Genomic DNA, 24,131 nt, shown 5'->3' on the forward strand with positions numbered 1-24,131 from the left:
CCAGGCCTGCAGCGGCCCTGGCCCTGGTGTTGCCCGGAAGTGACCGGCCAAAGGCAGAAAGGCGAACCGGGCCTGTTTGGCGCTTCTTTTCACGATTTCCAGCAGGATACGGAGGCCAGGCAGCCTCCCACTGGAGAAAACGGACGTGACTTGGGCGGAGCACCCTTCTTCCCAGGCACATCCCAGCCTAAACCCAGCGGTGGGACCCTCAGGGCTGCGGAACCCGAAGGAGGCGGAACCCGAAGGAGGCGGAACCCGAAGGAGGCGGAACCCTCACGGAGGCGGAACCCTCACGGAGGCGGAACCCTCACGGAGGCGGAACCCGAAGGAGGCGGAACCCTCACGGAGGCGGAACCCTCACGGAGGCGGAACCCTCACGGAGGCGGAACCGGGAGTGGCGGAACAAGGTCAGGGATATTCAGGGCCAGTGGAACCTTGGATCCTGCGGAACCAAGTGGCGACGCCCACGGAGCCGCCCGGACTGTGTTGGGAGCGGAAACGCAGAGGCCCCGCTTCCGGATTGCCGGTCGGCCCGAGCGCCAGGTCTGCAGCGGCGATGTTGCCGCTCACGGTGAATTTCAAGGTGTCGGCCCGCACCCTCACCGGGGCCCTCAACGCCCACAACAAGGCGGCGGTGGACTGGTGAGGGCACCGGGCCCCCAGGCCGCCGGTTGCGGCCAGGAGTTTGAGGGAAGGGGACAGCCCGAGGTGTCACCCCGATTCGTTTGGCCTCGCCTTAGAAGGGGTGCCGCCCTCCCATCATGGAGATGTTCTCTTCCGCGCTGGATTGTTGTTGCTCTAAACGTAGTAAATGCCTCATGTGGGCGCTTGCCGTGGGCACCTGTATTTGCCCCGTCCTTTCTCGCATCTTTGTTTCTCTGTCCCCACACCTGCCGGAAACACCCCATTTTCCTCTGCCCCCCCCTCCCCCAGGTGTCTCCCTCCCCCAGGTGTCTCCCTCCGCTGACCTGCCCCACCGCTCTCCCCCAAGTCCGCCCTTCCCTTCACTCTTGTCCCTGCCCCTGACCTTCCTTTATTCGTTCCGCCGAGCGCCACCCCGGGCCAGGCACCTGTCCTCGCACCTGCCCTTCACTTCCTGTTCCCTTTTTACTGTAAAAGCGCTGCGGCTCTGACAGCGGGCAGTTAGACTGGTGGACCGCGGGCTTCCGTGGCGGAGGTTGCTGGGGACTTTGGCCAGAGGGCTGCGGCCTCCCGTCCGCCTTTGTCTTGTTACCTGGTGGGAAGGACCGGGATTCGTGGCAGACGGCACGCCACCGGGCCCCCGGCGCTTGGCGGATGCTGAGGGTTCCAAGTGGAGGAAGAAGAGAGAAGGAGCATGGTCTCCAGGACAGAGGACAGGAGCTGCTTTATTCTTCCTCACGGCTCTGTGTGCACGTCTCCTAGCCCAGTGGTCGGCAAACTCCTTCGTCCACAGAGCCAAATACCAACAGTACAACGATGTACATTTCTTTTGAGAGCCACATTTTTTAAACTTCTTCTAACGCCACTTCTTCAAAATAGACTCGCCCAGGCCGTGGTATTTTGTGGAAGAGCCACACTCAAGGGGCCCAAGAGCCGCAGGTGGCTCGCGAGCCGCAGTTTGCCGACCACTGTCCTAGAGCCTTTTTACCCCAGTGAAACACGAATTCCCACAAGCATTTGTTGAGCTTCGCCAAACATTTTATTTAGATGCGATCATGTAAAAGGCTGACCTTTGGGCTTACATAATGTCACTGATGGTAATTAATACCTGTTGGTTATGTGTCGTTTATGTAGGACGCCTCTTGCCCTGCTTCACCTCAGTTTCCGCCTTACTGTTTTGTTAGGGGCTGGCAAGGCTTAATTGCGTACGGTTGTCATTGCCTCGTGGTGGTGATCGATTCCAGCACTGCCCAGACCCTTCAAGTGTTAGAAAAGCATAAAGCTGATGTTGTCAAGGTAAGTCCCCTTCCACTTCGGCCCTGCAACCTGTTGTCTGTTCTGACGTGTTAAATATCGCTACACTCTCATTAAGTCATACGGGTCAGTGTTGGACAGCTTTGAACTATAATAATCTATTTGGGGTTAACCTAATGCTTCCATGCATCTGACTTAATGTCATTCCAGGATGAGCTATGGAATGCTGGTTCTTGGGTCATTTTAAAGCTGATGGAAAACACCGGTGCTGTCATTTGCCGGACCACTCATTCATTATTAGTTTTGAGCACTTAGCATGTACCAAGGAGAGAGAGATGGAAACCTTCATACAATTCATTGTCTAGCAAGGAAGAAGGAAAACACGAATACAGTGTGATGAGTGAGATGTGCATAATGCACCGCGGGGAGACAAAGGGGCTACATATGACCTAGTGGTAGGGATCTGGAGGATCGCAGAAGTCTTAGTTTCAGGGCCCTGTAAACTGTAGGTAGGCACATAACAAATTTGGGGAGGAGCAGGGCGGGAAAGAGGACGAACACACACCCAGGGAAGCAGCGTGCACACGGCTGAAGGTCGGGATGCACATGTTTAATTCCATCCAGCGCAGGTGTTTGCTTGACCCGCTTTCTTCTTGGTGCTAGGTTAAGTGGGCCCGAGAGAACTATCACCATAACGTCGGCTCACCGTACTCCTTGCGCCTCGCTTCTGCTGACGTCAATGGGAAAATCATCGTCTGGGATGTAGCAGCAGGCGTGGCTCAGTGTGAGATCCAAGAGCATGCCAAGCCCATCCAGGGTGAGGGAAGGCTGCGCTTGCTCTTTGCATATTCATACACTTTCTCTGAGTGTGTTTCCCCCCATTCATTTAATCTCACCACTTCCCACTTAGCTCTCGATGGTGTTTAGCCTGGTCTCCGGGTCTGAAGCTAGCTGTTCTTTTTTATCCTTATTAATATACTTCTGGGCCTATTTCCTCAAATCTCAGCTGATTTGAGTTTTGGTAAAACGCATTCATTTCAACATCTGCCTCCGTCAAGCCTGATGAGAAAAATTAAGCTGCGAAAAACAATCTTGTAAATTAAGCTATAGGATAAGTAAACTTGGCCAAACTGCTATTTTGTATTAGCCCTCGGTGCTTACTTTCCATTAATAGAGATGATCAAAATTTTATTTTCATTTTTATGTAGATAATTTGTTTGCTTGTTTACTTGCTGTCTTAAAACCAACAAGAGTATTCTGTGAACTCAAGGCTTTGACCGATGGGCTGTTTTGAATGAGTGAATTTTTTAAAATGACAGTTTAAAAAATATTTATTGAGTACTTCCTATGTACTAGGTACTGAGCTAGATCTTTATCCTGTTTGTTGTTGTGAAAACTTTGCAGGTGAAACTGCAAAGCCCCATTAAATAATTCCACAAAAACATTAGAAAAACCCTGGCAGCAGAGATCATGCCGGGGACAGTCTTTGACATAAAGTTTTAAGTGTTGATTTCTGCAAATAGTCCTGTATTTTCTTTGAGGTAATGTTTCAGATTACTTGCCAATTTTGACCTTGAGATGCTAATGCCCACACACCTGATTTTTATATAAAATGAACTTTCCTCTGCAGTCTGGACACACAGACACATCTGTGCAGCACTCAGTGGGAGGATAGTTAAGAGTTTAAGGATCATGTTAACAAAAACACCACGCTACTAACTATCCAGGGCGGTCAGGATCCAGGGATTCTGAGGTGGGTGATCACTGAGCTCTGCCCTGCTCTGGTCTTGCAGACGTTCAGTGGTTATGGAGCCAAGATGCCTCCCGAGACTTGCTGCTCGCCATCCACCCGCCAAACTACATTGTGCTCTGGAACGCGGACACCGGCACCAAACTCTGGAAGAAGAGCTACGCGGACAACATCCTTTCCTTTTCTTTCGACCCTTTTGATGCCTCCCATTTAACTTGTGAGTGATGGTGTCTTGTGGAGGCGAGTTGAGGTGTTTACAATGTCGTCACACTGTATACGTAAGTCACACACGCTCTGCATCCACACTGTCCAAGCGGCTGAGCAGAGGGGGAAGACACACCTCCGAGCTCCTCCTACAGACGTGAGTCATAACCGGCCGCTGCTGATGCAGGCGCTGCCTTATTAACCCATAGCGTCGGCAGGTGTTTTGATACTTAGACGTTTGATTCAGCAGCTGGACTCCACTTGTTGAATTTGTGAAGAGAATTAGGTTAGCCAGAGAGAGAGAGAGAGAGAGAGAGAGAGAGAGAGAGTCGCTGTGTTGTACTAACTCAAATTTAATTAAACTTGTTTTTTTCTGGAACATTTAAAGAATCTGAGCTAAGGGTTTCATTTAATCTGGCCAAAATCAGTCCTTCCTTTTTTAAAAAACATTGTTCTAACCGGTGCCATGACCAGATGCATGCAGGGAACAGAGGAAGCCCCAGGGAGATTTTTCCTGCAGAAGTTGCTTTTACCAACGTGCAACGTAAAACAGGAGAAATTAGGTTTTGTTTTTAGATATTTTTATGACTGAATTATTTAGAAAACATTTTTTACCCAATTATCCAACAGGTGTTTCTTGAGCTTTTACTGTACGGGAGGCGTGTGCTGGGGCCTAGAATATATCTGTGAGACAAGGCAAGGACTCCCGCCCTCATCAAGTTGGCATTCTAGTGAGAGGGAGTCAGGTCTAACCTCGGAGCATAACGAGTTAGTAACGTCTGGTGTATTAAGAGGTTATAGGTGGCATAACAAAGTGGAACAGGATAAAGGGAACAAAGGAGAGGGGGTGGAGAGTGGGCCAGTGGTGTTGGATGTAAGCCACTGTTGGTATTCTACCTTCACTCTGGATCCACAGAGAAAAAGAACCCTAGACATCCCAAGATTCCATCTGGGGATCAAGAAGAAAAAGACATATATTTAGACTGAGTAGTTCATGATAATCATAAATTTATATCATCAAGTCGAATATCTGAACCTAGCTAAGTGTGATAGGCAGGGCCTCATATATACAGGGTGTCCCCAAAAAGTGTGTACACACTTGGAATAATTATAAAGGCAGTGTTTATTAAAATACATTTCATTTTTGAAATGTAATAGAATCTACATTGTGTGTATACTTTTTGGGGGGACACCCTGTATATATGGGATTTTTGTGATTTTATATTCAGAAAACTATTTAGATGTTGCAGTTATAGGATATAATGAGGGAAGGTTTTTAATGGAAGTCCATGCTCTGAATTATTTGAAAGAACAGACATTTGTTTTTTTCTGCCAGGAACCTTCTGGTATCTGTTTTTTTAAATATATTTTTATTGATTTCAGAGAGGGAGAGAGAGATAGTAACATCAATGATGAGAGAATCATTGACCGGCTGCCTCCTGCATGCCCCCTACTAGGGATGGAGCCCGAAACTCAGGCATGTGCCCTTGACCAGAATCGAACTCGGGACCCTTCAGTCCACAGGCCGACGCTCTATCCACTGAGCCGAAATGGCTAGGGCTCTGGTATCTTTTTAATAGAAAACATTAATTTAGAATGCTGAGCTTGGAGGCCTCAGATGAATCGTAACGGGCCACCTGTTTCACTACAACTTGGAGAACAGTCCCGTTACGTTATGACTGCAAACACTGCCAGTTCTGTATTGTTAAAATTATCGTTACCTTGCTCTCAAAATCACATTGGAGAAAACTATGCTAAACTTGATTAAACTTGAATCGGGTTTGCTTCTCTCCATACAGTACTCACCAGCGAGGGTATTGTGTTCATCTCAGACTTCTCCCCATCCAAGCCCCCCTCGGGCCCTGGGAAAAAAGTCTACATATCCAGCCCGCACTCTAGCCCAGCTCACAGCAAGCTGGCCGCTGCCTCGGGGGCTAAGAAGGCTCTTAATAAAGTCAAAATCTTAATCACGCAGGAGAAACCCAGGTAAGTTAAAGGTGTGAAGCTGACAACAACATCCATCTGTTTATCGTCTGTTCTGGGAAAAATCCGCTTTGAACTTGTACTGTGATTGATTTTCTTCAGCTCACCCTTCCTCCTTTCCACCTTTGAATTTTTAAGAGGAAAAATGTTCTTCTTGTCTCCTCCCCTGAGAGGAGACTCAGCATGTAACGTGGCTCCTTGGTGTCCACTCACTGTGCTAAATGCCCCCCCGACCCCCGCTGACTTTTTACTGATTCACAGTTTTGGCTTCCGATAATTACACTTGAAATACTGAATGAACGTTCTAACATTGTGGCTATTGGATATATTTGAAATTTGAGGACAAAATCTGGCTTTTATTTTAAATAAATTTTCCTGACTTTAAATGCTGTGCAATTCCTTGAGCTGTAAAATAGGGGTGTTTTTCTTATGCACGTAAAGATGTTTCTCAGACTGGTGAAGGGCCAGGATTCTAGAGGACATGGTAGCTATCTGACTCAGAAAAGTCTTCCTTCTTGCTCAGACTTTACCCTCCCAATCTCTAACCTGGTCTTCAGAGCGATTTCCCAGGGGTGCTGTGAGGGTTCATAGATGCAGTAACTTAAGTACTTAGCACAGTGGTTGATACTTCATGAGCGTTCTCTTGGTAAATCCTAGCTATTATTGTTCATGTCAGAAACTGCAACTGAATAGGAGTTCGTCTTACGTAACTAGTTTTATGCATTAGAAATAGATTTCTGCTTTCTCCTAGAGCCATGATTATACTTCCGTTTTTATGGCCTTGGCAGTTTTTTGGGCATTTATTTTAAAAGAGCCTTTACTTCTAATATGCTAAGATTATTCTATCTGAACTTTGTGGTAATTACCTGAAAAATATATGGTAAAATACAAATTGCTCTACAAATACATTTTTAATTTATATGTAAATATCATTTTTACATATTAAGCTACAGGCTGGTTAAGTTCACTAATTTACCCCCCACCCTGTGCCAAAATAATTTAAGACAGCTCCTTAAATAGCTCATGAGAACTTTATATTTATTTTTCATTGATTCTGTCTCATAAAGAAATAATTATTTTGTGGCCTGAGTAGTTTTATACATTATGATTTATATATATTACATTTTTTCTCATATGAATCATGTTCACCTTGAGTTTAGGGGAAATGAATTATGAATACCTTCAAATAGAAGTGCTTTGGGTTTTCACATACATTATTATATTTTAATCTTGCTACAATCCTGGGCAGAAGTACTGGTCCCATGTTATAAATGAGGAAATTGTGTCGCACATTGTTTTAAGTGTTACTCAACTCACCCAAACAGGAAATGGCAGAGCCAGGAGTGTAATGCAGTCCACATTCCTCTCTCTAGTCCTCTAACTTCATTTTAAATTTCAAAACCTTTTAATAGTATTATTATGTAGAAAATAGAATATAACTGTATGCCTATTCCTATTGAAATATATTTATTATAAAAAGGTTATGATTAAGTGTAAGCAATAATCACAGATTACTAAAATGCTTTTTTGAGGCTCTTTACCAATCTTTTACAATCCTCATGGAGTTGTGTATATTTTATTTACACAGAAGAAAATGCTATGATAAATGAGTAAATTGCCCTACTTGGTTTCAAAAAAGATTTCAGGCAGCTTAAAAGGAAAAGAATCCCGGCTGGTGTGGCTCAGTGGTTGAGTGTTGACCGATGAGCCAGGAGATCAAGGTTTGATTCCTGGTCGGAGCCCAGGTTGTGGGCTCGATCCCCGGTAGGGGGTGTGCAGGAGGCAGCCTATCAATGATTCTGTCTCATCGTTGATGTTTCTATCCCTCCCTCTCCCTTCCTCTCTGAAATCAATAAATACATTTTCTTTAAGAAGGAAATGAAGACAGCGTAGAGGAAGTGACCTGCCCAAGGCCGCACACAGTCTGCTGACTCCTGGTCCAGCGTCCCTTGTTCCTCTAACGTTTTGTTTTACCCTGAGTCTTGATTTCAGCATCTGTTAATACTTCTAGTTGCCAGTAAAAATAACACTACTGTCCTATGAATGCCTAGTATATCATAGACTTAACCTGTCATCTTATATCATAGACTTACTCTTACTACTTTATATTTTTAAATATTTAGAAACACATCTCACTCAGCGTATACCAGTGGTCAGCAAACTGCGGCTCACGAGCCACATGCGGCTCTTTGGCCCCTTGAGTGTGGCTCTTCCACAAGATACAAGATACCACGGCCTGGGCAAGTCTATTTTGAAGAAGTGGTGTTAGAAGAAGTTTAAGTTTAAAAAATTTGGCTCTTAAAAGAAATTTCAATCGTTGTCCTGTTGATATTTGGCTCTGTTGAGTAATGAGTTTGCCGACCACTGGCCTATACAATATTATTGTCATGATTTGGGTTTTGGCACGTAGTGGAGGTTTAAGATTTAGGTACTCGCCTCTGTTGGTCATTTCATAAACAGTTGTACATTCTCATTGACAGTTTTTTAAAAAAATATATTTGTATTAATTTCAGAGAGGAAGGGAGAGGGAGAGAGAGATAGAAACATCAATGATGAGAGAGAACCATTGATTGGTTGCCTCCTGCATGCCCCCTACTGGGGATGCAGCCCACAACCTGAGCATGCGCCCTTGACTGGGATTGAACCTGGGACCCTTCAGTCCACAGGCCGACGCTCCATCCACTGAGCCAAACCGGCTAGGGCTCTCATTGACAGTTTTATGTGGAAAGTACAAAATGCAATTCTTTATTAGCTTTGCCTGATATGAATAAATCTTTGACTCATTTCTCTGATTTTTTTCAGTGCTGAGTTCATGACCCTCAACGACTGCCTGCAGCTGGCCCATCTGCCTTCCAAAAGGAACCACATGTTGTTGCTCTATCCCCGCGAGATTCTAATCCTGGACCTCGAGGTGAACCAGACAGTGGGCGTGATTGCCATAGAGCGCACGGGCGTCCCGTTTCTGCAGGTATCGGCGGTTGATCGTTGCCTCCCGAGAAGTCGGTTGTAGGGGAAGAGTGTAACCATACAGAGGGCCTTAGTTCGACTCGCTCTTTTCTGTTCATGAAAAATTAACAGTGTTATTGTACATTTCTCATTTGTTTACACTTTTGATGACTTGATGTATCCTAGAAATTCTTCTGACTGATCTGGAGATATTTACTGAACTATTTAAGTTACATGGATAAAGACAAATTTTTTATGATTATAAATGGATTTTTTAAATGTTCATTTAGTTTTAAAACTTGGGAACTGTGTAGTATATTTTTGTGTTTGTTTTTTTTCTTTTAGCCTATATTCTCTACATATGAACTTATGAATTCCACAGTATATACTCTTTAATTTATTTTGTTTTAAAAAATAAATGAATCATCTGTTTAAAGGTAATACCCTGCTTTCAACGAGATGGTTTATTTTGCCTACATGAGAATGGTTGCATAACTTTACGTGTTCGAAGATCTTATAATAGTATTTTCACCACTTCAAATGAGGAACCAGGTGAGTTTCTGTCTCACAGTAATGTTAATTACTTTTTTCCAGAATTATTGTGTAAAGCAAGTACCAGCCAAACCTTAGAGTTAACGAGAATGCTGGCCTTGAGAAAGCAGAATGTGTTACAGTGTGAGGCCTAGAACTTCTCCTGGTGTTGCAACAGTGCCCCCTACGTACCGCAAGGAGCAACCGGTTGTCACTCCTTGAAGGCTTCCAGGGGCCGAGTAGTTGGGATGTTTTATGAATTTTTCTTTAGCACAAGCCCAACTTGTGTGCACGTTTATTACTCCTTGACCTCTCCTCTGCTTCAGGAATTTCCCTGCACAGTGATAGGTAAGTAAGGCTCTGTCGTTCCGTGTCCGTCTCAGTCTTACCCTGGAGAAGAACAATTCTGTTTTGTGGAGTCATGTACCACGTACTAGTCATGAAGTGACGTTCACATCTTTTGTGAAGTACAGTTATCTGCAGGCTTATTGCAGACATGTAAATTAGGATGGTCTGTAGTGCACTGTTCATGATGTAATCATATATCACCGTTCAGAGCCTTTTCTTTATTTTAGAAACATTAAAAACAGGCTATCTTTTTTTTTTTTAAAAAAGTATTTTTTTTTATTGATTTCAGAGAGGAAGGGAGAGGGAGATAGAAACATCAATGATAGAGAATTATGGATTGGCTGCCTCCTGCACGCCCCCTACTGGGGATCGAGCCCGCAACCCGGGCATGTGCCCTTAACCAGAATTGAACCTGGGTCCCTTCAGTCTACAGGCCAATGCTCTATCCACGGAGCCACACCGGCTAGCAGCCGTGGGCAAACTACGGCCCGCGGGCCGGATCCGGCTGTTCTATCCGGTTCTCTTGCTCTCCCCTCCGCTCCTTTACTTTGAATTTATATTAGTTCACACAAACACTCCATCCATGCTTTTGTTCCGGCCCTCCAGTCCAGTTTAAGAACCCATGGTGGCCCTCGAGTCAAAAAGTTTGCCCACCCCTGGCTAGGGCAAAAAAACAAGCTGTCTTGATTATAATTGTCATTTTGGAGATGAAACTTGGTGTAGACAATCAATAAGGTAATTATCTATATATTCAGATGAAATTGTTGAACGAGAAGCCATTCTTGACAGACTTTTCATTGGTGAAGGACTGGTAACCTTCTTAGTGGAGGTTTTATTTGAATTAAAGGGAATACGAGTGATGGTGATGTGGTTGCTTCCTCACATTGACAAGAAGGCACCTCTGTGCTCAGATGCAGATCCGGTCCAGGAGCTCACCTACGACTTACGCAGCCAGTGCGACGCCATCCGCGTGACGAAAACCGTCCGCCCCTTCAGCATGGTGTGCTGCCCCGTCAACGAGAACGCGGCGGCCCTCGTGGTGAGCGACGGCCGGGTCATGATCTGGGAGCTGAAGTCTGCCGTTTGCAGTCGCAGTGCGCGGAGCAGGTCAGTCAGTCAGTAGGGCTGTTCCTTGGTTTTCTGTTTCTTCTCTTTTTAATTGCCAGAACCATATAAAAATAGCAGGGACTTTTAAAGATATTTTAAAATGATAATTAAGACTTTGTGTAAACCTGCTGGAGATGTTTCACTTGTGGGTGAGAAAAGTTGAATGCCGTGATCTGAAATGCGTGGTGTATGTTGCTGTCATGTGATGCAGACTTTAAGGATGTGAACCAGCTAATCATGGTGTCCTTGCAGTGGCCCTGGTGCGTCGCCTCTGTACGCCCCCCTGTCTTTCTGTGGGGCTCCGGTGGGGGCGCTGCAGCATCAACTCCCCGACCTCTCCCTGGATAACATGATCGGTGAGCTTCTGTTCCCTGACTTTCATGCTATGGGTTCTTTCCAAAGGGCAAAGTTAATAGCCTCAGGGTTTGCAGTTAAAAAGGCCAAGTTAATACTCGAGAAAACGGCAACGTAGAGAGCCAGAGCTCTGTGCATCCAGACGCACAGGGACACGGACGGGAGGAGTAATAACGAGCGGGGAAGGAGTGGAGGCAATTATCTTAACTGTAGACACCCGTTGTCTTGTTTCCATGCTGGTGAGCCTTACTTCCAAATACTTACTTGCAGTTAAAATATTGCTTCCGACTTATTCCATTATCCCAGGGCCAGTATAAATTAAACGAAGAGTGAAGATTTGTGATTTCAGATGTTATACAACTAGCAATTATAAATACTGTATGCCAAGCCATTTTGATGTCTAATTCTTTTAAAATTGTAGCTGTGGCTTATAAAGGATTTTCTGTATCATTATTTGTTCTTCCATAATGTAATTGAAAATCGCTATTATTTAGTAGGTTGTTTTGTTGAAATGCTTGATAGATGATATGCAAGAAAAGTGCATTACCTTATTAATCTTTTTTATGTATTTTTTTTTATTGATTTCGGAGAGGAAGGGAGAGGGATGAAGGGAGAGCAACATCAGTGATAAGAGAATCATTGATCCGCTGCCTCCTGCACGCCCCCTACGGGGGATCAAGCTCACAACCTGGGCATGTGCCCTGATGGGAAATTGGACCTTGACCTCCTGGTTCATAGGTTGATGCTCTACCACTGAGCCACAGCAGCTGGCACTCATTAACCTTTTCAATCAGAGATGACATTTATTGGTTGCTCAGCATCAGGTTAAGTGCTGTGCTAAATGCTCTGTGGGTACGTGATGTTATTTCCATTTTGTTTGTGGGAACTGAGACCCCGAGAGATTTTAAAAACTTTCTTAGAACCACACAACCAGTAAGTGGGAGAGCCAAATGCGAACCTGTTCACCTGGTCTGGAGCCTGCTCCTTGGCCAAGGCCTCCGGTCCTGGCTGCTGCTCTGTGACCGCAGGCAGGACCTGACCCTCAGCCTCGGCTTTCTCATGGCTCCTGAAGATGTCACGTCCTTTTGCTCAGGGACGCTTTCGTATCTCAAATTCTCCCTCTTACCTCCAGGCATAAGTCCACATGAGGAGGTTTGTACACATACTCGTTCTGCAAAGTGCATTTTATCAGTAACACAATTTTCTGGGTTAATTGATCTTGTCTGCGCTTGATAAAAACACTAAATTGAAAAGAATTACGAACACACACATGCACAGAACTAATTGGTAATATGAAAGACCTTGGGATTTTATGCTGTTTAAGTATCTACAAGTTACATGTTCAGGAGACAAAAGGGTATAGAGTGTGCACTAGTTCTTGACAGTGTAGTTAGTTGATTTAAAAGTATTAAATCTTGGTTACTTGAAAACATTTTAATTAAAACTTTTAACTAAACTTTTAATTTGAAATTCACTATGTACTTAATGATAATTGAAAGCAGTTCAGTTAAACACAGAGGCCTGATTTCTATTTGTTGGGTAAAGGCTGCTGCTTATTAAGGCCTGCCCTGCCCTGCCCTGCCCTGCCCTGCCCTGCCCTGCCCTGCCCTGCCCTGCCGGTGAGTTGCTGCTGTGGAAGGTGTTTGCACAGACGTGTGGCAGTTCTCGGGAGTCGCTGCATGATGCTGGGGGTGGTGAGCGTGTAGTTGCCTGTGAACTTCCCACTCCTTTAGATCCGTCTTTTGTAACCAAAGACTGGTACTAATTGTAGGACTGATCCTGAGGGATCACTTTATTTGCATTAAATTGATGGCCATTTTTTTTCTGTGTATCTTACGGATTTTAAAACAACTTGTTATTAAAAGAACTTCATAGCTTCGAAAGATTATACTCAGAGTCCTAGCACACACTCCTAGTATTTACATATTTCCCTTAACACGTAAGCGCCCTGTCATTCACCGGTGACTGACACTGTGCTTTCCGTCAGGAAGACAAAACAGGCTGGGCGCTTATCGTGTTAAACAGTATATGCATGTGTGTATTCATGTGTGCACTCACATATTCTTTACTGTAGTATTTTTGACATTTTAATCCAGTCATCAGCAGTGGTCTATAGGAAGAAAGTTTGTTTACCCTTGTTAGTAAACAGTATGGTTTTGTAGTCTTCATATTTGTTACACTCGTTTTTATTGGAGTCATCTTTTTAGTTTGAGACTTGGTTTCCTAAGTGTGAATGTTATATCTGAAAGTTATGCCGTTTAATACCTAGCACTTGGCCGTTACAGGTTATATGTAATATACCTTTTATATATGAACATTAATGGATTTAATTGTAAAGCTTCCACTTTGTAAGATTTCTTACTAGAAATCCATGTGAGTTCTTGAACCTGTTGTGTGAGATTACTGACTCTGGGTGCCTCTTACCAAGTCACTGACTGAGTCCCTCCACGGTAACTGTCCTCTTACCAAGTCACTGACTGAGTCCCTCCACGGTAACTGCCCTCTAACCAAGTCACTGACTGAGTCCCTCCACGGTAACTGTCCTCTAACCAAGTCACTGACTGAGTCCCTCCACGGTAACTGCCCTCTAACCAAGTCACTGACTGAGAGTCCCTCCACGGTAACTGCCCTCTTACCAAGTCACTGACTGGGAGTCCCTCCACGGTAACTGTCCTCTTACCAAGTCACTGACTGAGAGTCCCTCCACGGTAACTGTCCTCTTACCAAGTCACTGACTGAGAGTCCCTCCACGGTAACTGCCCTCTAACCAAGTCACTGACTGGGAGTCCCTCCACGGTAACTGTCCTCTAACCAAGTCACTGACGGAGAGTCCCTCCACGGTAACTGTCCTCTAACCAAGTCACTGACGGGGAGTCCCTCCACGGTAACTGTCCTCTAACCAAGTCACTGACGGAGAGTCCCTCCACGGTAACTGTCCTCTAACCAAGTCACTGACGGAGAGTCCCTCCACGGTAACTGTCCTCTAACCAAGTCACTGACGGAGAGTCCCTCCACGGTAACTGTCCTCTAACCAAGTCACTGACTGGGAGTCCCTCCACGGTAACTGTCCTCTAACCAAGTCACTGACGGAGAGTCCCTCCACGGTAACTGTCCTCTAACCAAGTCACTGACTGGGAGTCCCTCCACGGTAACTGTCCTCTAACCAAGTCACTGACGGAGAGTCCCTCCACGGTAACTGTCCTCTAACCAAGTCACTGACGGAGAGTCCCTCCACGGTAACTGTCCTCTAACCAAGTCACTGACGGGGAGTCCCTCCACGGTAACTGTCCTCTAACCAAGTCACTGACGGAGAGTCCCTCCACGGTAACTGTCCTCTAACCAAGTCACTGACGGAGAGTCCCTCCACGGTAACTGTCCTCTAACCAAGTCACTGACGGAGAGTCCCTCCACGGTAACTGTCCTCTAACCAAGTCACTGACTGGGAGTCCCTCCACGGTAACTGTCCTCTAACCAAGTCACTGACGGAGAGTCCCTCCACGGTAACTGTCCTCTTACCAAGTCACTGACCGGGAGTCCCTCCACGGTAACTGTCCTCTAACCAAGTCACTGACGGAGAGTCCCTCCACGGTAACTGCCCTCTTACCAAGTCACTGACTGAGTCCCTCCACGGTAACTGCCCTCTAACCAAGTCACTGACTGAGTCCCTCCACGGTAACTGCCCTCTAACCAGCTGCCCGTGACTTGTCTGTGGTGCCCTAACGCCAGAAGCTTTGGCTGAAGCAGTGTTTCTTAGGCGACGGGTTGCATTCTGGAAGCATGCCCCGGAGTATCTGCCTCGAGGCGCCAGGCAGTGCACGGCAAGGCCCACAGCCACGGGCAGGGCCGCCGTCGACTTCAGCCCGCGGTGCACAGCTCACCTTCCGACCCGAGTGTGCCCTCTGGGCCTCCGGGCGTTTCCACTGAAGACCGCACACGTTGTAATGGACGTATTGCTGTTGATTACCGCACACGTTGTAATGGACGTATTGCTGTTGATTACCGCACACATTGTAATGGACGTATTGCTGTTGATTACCACACACATTGTAATGGACGTATTGCTGTTGATTACCAATCAGGGCAAAGCGCAATCGCTGGGGAAGAGCACCCCAAAGGCTCCACTCTGCAGGAAGTGCACCTCAAATTCCTGCTCACGGGACTGATTTCAGGACTGCCCGCGCCGCCGTTTACCGTCCGTATGTGCCCCCCGTTGACCACAAAGAACATCAAGATGTATCAGCCATTGCTTGCTGTGGGTGAGTATCGGACCTGTTTTTGTTTGTTTATTAAGACATTTTTATGGATTTTTAGAGAGCGGGAGAGAGAGAGAGAGAGAAACATTGATTTTAAGAGGCAAACATGGATCGCTGCCTCCTGCATGGGTATGGAGCCTGCATCCCGGGTGTGTGTCCTGACCAGGAATTGAACCTGCAACCCTCTGGTGCAGGGGATAATGCCCAACCCACTGAGCCACACCGGCCAGGGCAAGGACCTGTCTGTCTTTAATTCATCATGCATGTTTTATAAGACTTTTAACTTTGCTAGTTACTGGAAAATCCTTGTTTATCTTTGAGAAGAAAGAGGAAGAGGCTAGGTGAAATTGGTTTTTTAAAGCTGTGATTTGTTGGCCTCTGGCTTTCTCCCCAGGTCAATGAACATGTGATTTGTGTTTTTGTGTTTTTTTTTCTAAAATGAAAACCTGACCACATTTATTTTGTTGCTGGTATGTCTAAGTTATGCTAGTATGTCAGCTGAATGGCTGACATGTGAGTACTAATGGTTCATTTGAATATTGCTATTTGGCAATATTTTTTCCCCCATTTTTTTCATTACTATCTTCTGAAAGTGATTTGAATTTTAAGGTTCAGTAAGATTTCAGAGCACACAAGATCAGGCCCATTTTTGACAGGAAGGAAGACAGAGAATTTTAATTTTTTTACCACATAGCTTTGGTCCCTTTTATAAAAGAGAAATGTTGTAAATGATTGAAATCTTGAGAAAAGACTCCTGTTGGAAAGATCTGGAACTCCCGCTAGGTCAGTGCTCTCCCGTTTGTACAGGTACAGGTAACGGCTCCGTCCTGGTGTACCACCTGACCAGCGGGCTGCTGCACAAGGAGCTGAGCATCCACTCGTGTGAAGTCAGGTGAGCGTCCTGTGTCACCGACGGCACACCCAGGCTCTGCACGGGCGCTCTGCAGTGTGGTTATGCCACCGAGAGCTTCGCGCGGTCAGTAATCGCGGCCAGTGGCTCGCTCAGCGAGCATGAGCGCCGATGGCCGCCTTCTCCGTGAAGGGCATCGCCCAGGGAGCCGCTCCTCGCGTCTGTCGCTGGGACTGACTGTCTCTCCTGAGGGCCGGGCTATTTTCTTACCGGAAATCACTGGGTTTCCTTGTCCGGGTCATCCAGCCGGTTTTCATTGCTACAGAGATCCCTTAATGTAGGGCTGTCGGTGGAAATTTGAATAGGTCATTTTAATAATTAATCTCATTTATGTTTTTGTTTAAGCGCCATGAGAAACGGACCAAACGCTAGCATTGTAAAATTTCCATGTGCGATCTTCTTGTGAGCGTGCAGACATGAGGGAGGGGGACAAAGTGACAGGGGGTGCCTGCCTCTTATTTCTCTCCTCATGGCCTGGCTCTGCTGATTGGGTGGCTGTTTCCCTTTTCTGCCCGAGCAAGGATGGACTGTCTAACATAAAGTCATTAAATTGCCAGTATTGTTGATGATATTATAACAAAAGAATAGAGAAAGGCCATTTTCTGTCCTCTGTGCATTATAAGTACGGGTCCACGCAGGTGTTATAATTCTTAGTGAACCCTTACAGAGTACGTTATTCTGAGTAAACGCAGTGTCTGAAGGGGCAGAGGTTAGCCCAGGGGTGGGCAAACTTTCTGACTCGAGGGCCACCATGGGTTCTTAAACTGGACCGGAGGGCCGGAACAAAAGCATGGATGGAGTGTTTGTGTGAGCTAATATAAATTCAAAGTAAAGGAGCGGAGGGGAGAGCAAGAGAACCGGATAGAACAGCCGGATCCGGCCCGCGGGCCGTAGTTTGCCCACGGCTGGGTCAGCCCTTCGAGTGTCCGAGCTGCTGATGGGGATGGATGTTCCTGAGCAGTTTACGTGGCCGCCTCCTCCCCGGTGCAGTGCTTCGTGGCACAGCCGGGTGCCTGTCCACCCTGTGCTGCCCCTTCAGTGTCTCCCTGTACGTGCTGAGGGGCAGGATTATCTCCAAAAGCTGGCCTCTCCTCCTCCTCTTCAGGAGTCCCTGCTGCTGACAGCTCCTCTGACCGGCCTCCACCCTTCCCTCTGATGGCAGCACCAGCAGCCAGACTCTGCACTTGCCCAGCGCTTGCTCTCGGGTTAGGTGCTCACACGCTGCAGGCATTCCTTCCATTGAACTGCCCCTCAGCTCCAGGCAGGAGGCCTGTCCTTCCCAGGTCACGGTGAGGCGGTGGATGGAATCAGGGAGGCCTCCTAGGGATGGATGGTGTGTGCTGTGCACCCGGGTGAGCAGGAAACGTTTTGACAGTAAGGTGAAAATTTGACTGAGCCAGGATCCAGGCTAGGACTCTGGTCCAGGCTTCCGGAAAATCGAGCTTTCTGAGCACCGACGTTGTGAATGAAGGCAGTAGCTAGTTCCAGTGAGCTGCTCACTTCTCAACGTCAGATTTGTTCTCCTGGCTCCGCTGGGTCCTAGATGTCGGTCAGTCCGTAACTTACAGCTGCTATGGTAATACTTATTACTGAGTGATGCTGAAAGTGCTTAGAAACCGTTACCTGGGATTCCAGACAACTCTAGGGGTACACGCCTCACACCGGCTGGTGCGAAGGATACACAGATCTGCACCCTGTTTCATATGGATTCTCCCTCCTAGTTGCCATTTTGAAGATAATTCACCTTCTATATTCAGAGATGGTACCCAGAAGATGCTAACATCCTGCTGTCCTGTGCTTCAATTAATGCAATTGTAGTATCATAACTAAAAGCCATTATGAAAATCTCACAGCGTGTTATAAAAACCGCCAAACTTATTAGCAATCAACCCAGTACACTCTGGATATTCACATGCAAATTAAAGGCCAACTTTTAGAAAGTTTTTCTTCCCCCTGCTAAATGTGTTGTTTAAAACCACTTAGTCTTAAGCACTTGCATCTCAGGCACGCTCACGGCCAGGGATCGTCCAGCTGCAAATTGCCTTTGTGTGGTCTTTGAAAGCCACGGTGTTTTAACCCGTTACCTTTACAAGTAGGTATTGGGCAGCTTCTGTGCCTGCAAACAGACAGGTGCGGCTCATGATCTGTGGGAAGATTCCTGGAAGTAGGTAAAGTGGATACATGCCGGTTCTCTTAGATTATTAGCTTGTGTCTTTGTCCAGTAGACTAGATTTATAATACTAGAGGCCCGGTGCACGAATTCGTGCACGGGTGGGGTTCCTCGGCCTGGCCCACGATTGGGGCTGATCTGGGTTGGCCGGGGGAGGTTGGCTGTGGGAGCACACTGACCACCAGGGGGCAGCTCCTGCATTGAGCGTCTACCCCCTGGTGGTCAGTGCACATCATGGCAACCGGTCGCAAAGGTCGCTTAGGCTTTTATATGTATCGCTAGCCCGGTATTATTTTCAGTGTCAGAAATCGTTAGAACAGTAGTTTCTGTGGGTATCAGAACGTTGACTGGCTCAGTGTTGTTTTGAGGAAATGGAGTGATTTGTGGAAAGTAAAATGATCTCTGTTTTGCCTTTCAATAAATTGGCAGACGTTCGTTTTATATAATCCCAGAACTTTAGGGCCTGTCCGGAAGTGTGTGCTCCCCCAGCACCCACAGTTAGAAGTAAAGGGTGGCATCCATCCCCAGTGGGGGTCCGCAGACCCACCTGGAAACCTTAGGGGTCAGAACCCCAGACGCCCACCAATAAGGTTACATTGCTCAGTAGTTAGGGACCCTACAGAACAAGCCTGGCTGGAGTTGGAGAGTGAGCTGCTGCTCTCCCACTGTGTGTGAGGCTCAGTGCACAGTGTGACCTAAGCAACAGTTTCTAATCCTCCGAGCAAGCACCGGGGGGTGTTTAGTGTGTCTGGCAAGAGATTTCATTCTTTTCTTTTGAGAAATAATCCCCTCGTCTCATCTACTCTGAGGCCCCACCTGATTTTCTTGCTCTGCAGTTGGTCAGTAGGTGTGGGATGGATATACCAGCTATCGCTGGAATTGGGTCAAAGGCAGCATGCCCGGTGCTAGAATCAAATAAAATCAAATAACAGCCGCCCCGTTCGGTTATGTCTGAACCCTGGGACATCCTGTAAGCAAGCACTCCTTGAATATGTGTGGCACTAACATAAGACAGAATGCGAGGCTTTTCTCAACCTCACGCATGTAACCTGAGGAACTTACCACCGGTGCAAGCGTGTCGTGTGCCTGGTGAGACGCACCTCCCTTCAGAGAGAGAGAGTACGTCTAGGCCTAGCACCGTTTCTCAGCCAGCTGCCCCGTCCCCTCGTCCCCTCGTCCCCTCGTCCCCTCGTCCCCTCGTCCCCTCGTCCCATCGGTGGTGCAGGCTTCCAGGCACAACCCTGTGCGCCCTCTGGGTCTCAGCTGTATGGTCCTGGAAGCCTCGCCTGCCCCGAGGGACTGACCACTCCTGCTGAGCTCGGCAGCACTCTCCTGCTCCCAGGGGACATAGAGTGACCGTGTGACCGCTCCTGCTGCATCAGAAGCTCCGGAGGGCAGCGGTTGTATCTTCCTCATTCAAGCCGCGTTCCCAGGGCCTAGCACACCCACTAGCATGTCCCGGGTACTCGGCAGGTGTATTTTTATAAACACGGAGTGGAGAACTGGCAGGCTGGAATTGTGAGTGTCCAGTGACAGTGGCCTTCCTGTGCGGAGCCAAGCAGTTCAGACGCCAGCAGTGAGGCTTGGAGCGCGTGCCCTGAGGTTTCCGTCTGATGGAAGCCCTCAGACTTAAGAGCAGAATGAGCCCAAACTGATTCTCCTCTCGTTCAGTCTGAGGAGAAAACTTAATGAAGATGTTACACGCTAGGAGAAAGAGAAACAGGAGACAAAGGGACTTTCCCAGTGGTATTTAACCAAGTTACATTGTGTTCACCGGAGGTGTGGTTTGCATTTAACGAGTGGGGAGGCCTCTTCCAGACATCACGGCTCAGTGTGTGTTGTTTGCTTCGGGAATTTATGCTTCCTAACCAAGAATGTTGATAAAACTTGATAAAATTCCTAAGTGGACTCAACTTCAAGCAGTCTGCTCAGAATATTTCTATACCACTTGTTTTTAAGCAGAGGCATTCCCAGAAACCACTGCAGCGTGACTCCTTTACCGGATTTTAAGTTATTTTATTGCTGCTACCGATGCCGATAACCAAACTGTCTTGTCAGTATTTAGAGATAAAGTTTTAACTAAATATATGGTAATTTAGGCTCAAATAAGAGATTATATTAATATTACTTCTTAATTAACTTGTATAATTTAGGTCTTGGGAAAAGCTTACTTGTCAAATAACTTTTTCAAACAGAAAAGGTATTAGATTAATCTTTAATTTCTCATTCTAGGGGTATTGAGTGGACAAGTTTGACTGGCTTCCTTTCTTTTGCTACCTCAACACCGAACAATATGGGACTGGTGAGGAACGAGCTTCAGCTGGTTGACCTTCCCACAGGTGTGTGACCTTCCCACTGGTGTGTGACCTTCCCATAGGTGTGTGCACTGGGCCTGTTGCAGGTGCCGACGGCTGGTCATGTTGGTCAGAGCCATTGCCCTTCCTGTGCACGCCCCAAAGCACTTGCTTCCCCGCGGAGGTCTGTGTGCTGTGTCTGTATGCTCATGTCTTGCTGCTGTTCTCACCGTGTCCTGGGAAGGACTCAGCGTTGTTTGCATGCAAATGGTGTCACCACAGGGGTGTGATGAAGGGAGCACCACTGGCCTGAACAGGCAGTGTCATAAATACATGTGACATCAGTTCTTCTTTTACACATTGTTACAGATGAATAGCCAGAAGTACTGTTTTAAAATAAATCCAGGTAGCTCAACTCAGTTAGGTTCTATTTCAGAATTTTGGACTTTAAAGGAAATCCTTAAAAAACTTACAGGTAAGGATGTTTCTAAATGATCAAATTGAAGATAGTTGATAGTCTCTGGCTGACTAAATAGGGAGATTTAATTTGGGAGTTTAAAGACTTTACAACAGGAAACTTCCTGTAAGGTAACTTGTTCAGAATTGTTAAAAACCTACAGCTGAAAGAATTTTAAAGTGAAAAACTTGAAAATAGAATAAGGTGAGGATTTCAAATTATTTTATAGCACATGGATTGATTTCAAATAATTTTGCTTTTTACAAAATTGTGGTTTCTTTAAAATGCCATAGCAATCCTATCTAATAAAAGAGTAATATGCAAATTGACCATACCTCCGCTACACCCACAAGCTATGCCCACCAGCCAATCAGGAGCGAGTATGCAAATTAACCCAACCAAGATGGCTGTGGCCACGGAGCGAGCAGGAGGCTTGGGTTTCCCTGGTAATGGAGGAAGCCAAGCTTTCTGCACACCCTGGCCGGCCTAGGCCTCCACTCAATGCTACAAAGTTTCAATTATAGAAGATAAATAAATACCAACAAAAATGGCGGCAGCCACGGAGCTGGAGAGAGCAGGAGGCTTGAGTTGCCCCCGGCAATGGAGGAAGCCAAGCTTTCCGCACACCCTGGCCTGCCTTGGCCTCCCCTTAAGGCTACAAAGTTTCAATTATAGAAGATACATAAATCCCAACAAAAATGGCTGCAGCCATGGAGCAAGCAGGAGGCTTGGCTCCGCTCAAGGCTGCAAAGTTTCAATTATAGAGGATAGATAAACCCCAGATACCAGGGCCTCTGCTTGGGTCGCCGGGGGGCGTGGCCAACCGGCAAACCACCACAGGCCCCTCGCCCAGGCTGCCCCACGCCCCAAGGGAACCCCCACCCTGATCCGGGACACCCTTCAAGGCAAACCAGCTGGCCCCCACCCGTGCACCAGGCCTCTATCCTATCTAATGAAAGAGTAATATGCAGATTGACCATCACTCCAATACACAAGATGGCTGCCCCTATGTGGTCAAAGATCCTGCCCCCATGTGGACACAAGATGGCCACCACAAGATGGCCAGCAGGGGAGGGCAGTTGGGAGAGACCAGGTCTGCAAGGGAGGGCAGTTGTGGGCGATCAAGCCTGCAGGGGAGGGCAGTTAGGGGTGACCAGGCCGGCAGAGGAGGCAAGTTGGGGGCAACCAGGCCTGTAGGGAAGGGCAGTTTGAGGGGACCCAGGCCTGCAGGGGAGAGCAGGTGTGGGGGGGGGGGGGGGACCGGGCCTGAGGGGAGGGCAGTTGTGGGGGACCAGGCCTGCAGTGGAGGGCAGTTGGGGGGGACCAGGCCTGCAGGGGAGGGCAGTTAGGGGCAAACAGGCTGGCAGGGGAGCAGTTAGGCATCAATCAGGCTGGCAGGGAAGTGGTTAGGGGTTGATCAGGCTGGCAGGCAGAAGCGGTTAGGGTCAATCAGGAAGGCAGGCAGGCGAGCAGTTGGGAGCCAGCAGTCCTGGATTGTGAGAGGGATGTCCGACTGCCCGTTTAGGCCCGATCCTACTGGGATCGGGCCTAAATGGGCAGTCGTACATCCCTTGAGGGGTTCCAGATTGGAGAGGGTGCAGGCTGGGCTGAGGGACACACTCCCCTCCTCCCCCCCCCCCCCCCCGCACGAATTTCATGCATCGGGCCTCTAGTATGTATATATGTAGATGGTTTTCACCAATAAAATGCGTGTGTGTGTGTAATGTGTGTGAGGTAAATCAGGTATATTGTTGCTTCCTTATATTCTCAATGTGTATTTCCAAGAAGGAGTTGAGAACAGCTAAGGTATGTATCAGAGTGTTACTGATCCTCAAGGACTTGGCGCCACCTGCAGGCCACTGGTGCTCTCGCTTCCCTGGAAGTGACCTCGGTCCCAGGTTCCCCAGGTGCCCAACAGGTGGCTGGTCTCTAGTCACAAGGTCGCTGGGATGAAATGGCGCTCTGTGGTGTCATTCACTAAGACAAGCAAACAAACCCAAACACCCTGCTCACTTTTTCCGTCGGCTCAGGTTCAGGACTTGTAGATACCTGCATCTGTCTGTTACCGTCTGCTTCTGAGGAACGGATTTCTAAGTGGGAGGCTGACGGCATGAAGAGCAGGGAGGCCTGCAGGCGTCAGTTGTCTTTAAATTGACTGTTCTCTCCTGATTAATGTAAATAAAACACTAGGAAAACATAAAATATATTTGTTCAGACATAAGGTAGAATTTGCTTTTTTTTGTTTAAATTCTCACCTGAGGACATGCTGAGGGTTGGGGGCGGGGGGGGGCGAGGAGAAACATGGATGTGAGAGAGGAACATCCATCAGTTGCCTTCTGCACCGGGGATCGAACCCCAGCCCAGGTGCGTGCCTGCCCAGGAACCAGCAGCAGCCCTTGTGCACAGGGTGCCGTTGGGCCAGCTGAGCCGCTGCAGCTGGGCACGCTTTTTTAATCAGAGGAAGTCGTTGGCTTCTTCGGCCGTTAGCTAGTCCTGTCGTCCCCAGTTTCAGTCTGTAGAGAACGTCTGAAAGGAATGCGGCACAATATTTCAGTGGGGTGTTTTGCACCTGGAACAAGAGCTCTTCAATACCTGTCATCTTTCCCCGCTCGTTAGTTTTTGTGAGCATGGGAAAGTTCATACTCCTTGGAACGTACAGTAGTTTTTACAGGGACAGCTGCTCTCCTGTAATGCCTTCAAACTTTAGAAATTGATATTTCTACATTTCTAAAATTAAATTATTGAAAGAAACCACAGAAGAAATCTAAGAAACTATAACAAGCGAAGATACCTTTTTATAAAAGAGAATTCGAATGTAAGTAATATATTATTGGTCTTTAACTTGTAATGCCTTTGAGAATAGGGTTTGAACTTTATTAGACAGGGAAGTGGAGGGGAGAACAGGGTTGCACCGTCAGAGTACACGGT

General features: G+C 47.2%; 1 protein-coding gene across 3 annotated transcripts in view; it reads left to right on the forward strand.

Annotated features, from left to right (window-relative positions):
• The first annotated feature begins 465 nt into the window (after positions 1-465).
• Positions 466-24,131, forward strand: part of WDR11 (WD repeat domain 11) — a 44,786-nt gene continuing 21,120 nt past the window's right edge. For 2 of the 3 annotated variants that reach the window (XM_080640493.1, XM_080640492.1), the window contains exons 1-12: positions 467-642; positions 1,827-1,938; positions 2,560-2,713; positions 3,690-3,863; positions 5,650-5,836; positions 8,636-8,801; positions 9,217-9,331; positions 10,570-10,765; positions 11,018-11,121; positions 15,199-15,375; positions 16,180-16,264; positions 20,685-20,791. In XM_080640493.1, the coding sequence (XP_080496619.1) occupies positions 557-642; positions 1,827-1,938; positions 2,560-2,713; positions 3,690-3,863; positions 5,650-5,836; positions 8,636-8,801; positions 9,217-9,331; positions 10,570-10,765; positions 11,018-11,121; positions 15,199-15,375; positions 16,180-16,264; positions 20,685-20,791 (1,663 nt within the window). In that variant the 5' untranslated portion in view covers positions 467-556. Of the gene's footprint in view, positions 643-1,826; positions 1,939-2,559; positions 2,714-3,689; positions 3,864-5,649; positions 5,837-8,635; positions 8,802-9,216; positions 9,332-10,569; positions 10,766-11,017; positions 11,122-15,198; positions 15,376-16,179; positions 16,265-20,684; positions 20,792-24,131 lie in introns of all 3 variants that reach the window. The other variant, XR_013958998.1, reaches the window with a different exon arrangement.

The sequence above is a fragment of the Plecotus auritus genome, assembly GCF_963455305.1.
Source record: "Plecotus auritus genome assembly, chromosome: 9".
Lineage (NCBI taxonomy): Eukaryota > Metazoa > Chordata > Mammalia > Chiroptera > Vespertilionidae > Plecotus > Plecotus auritus.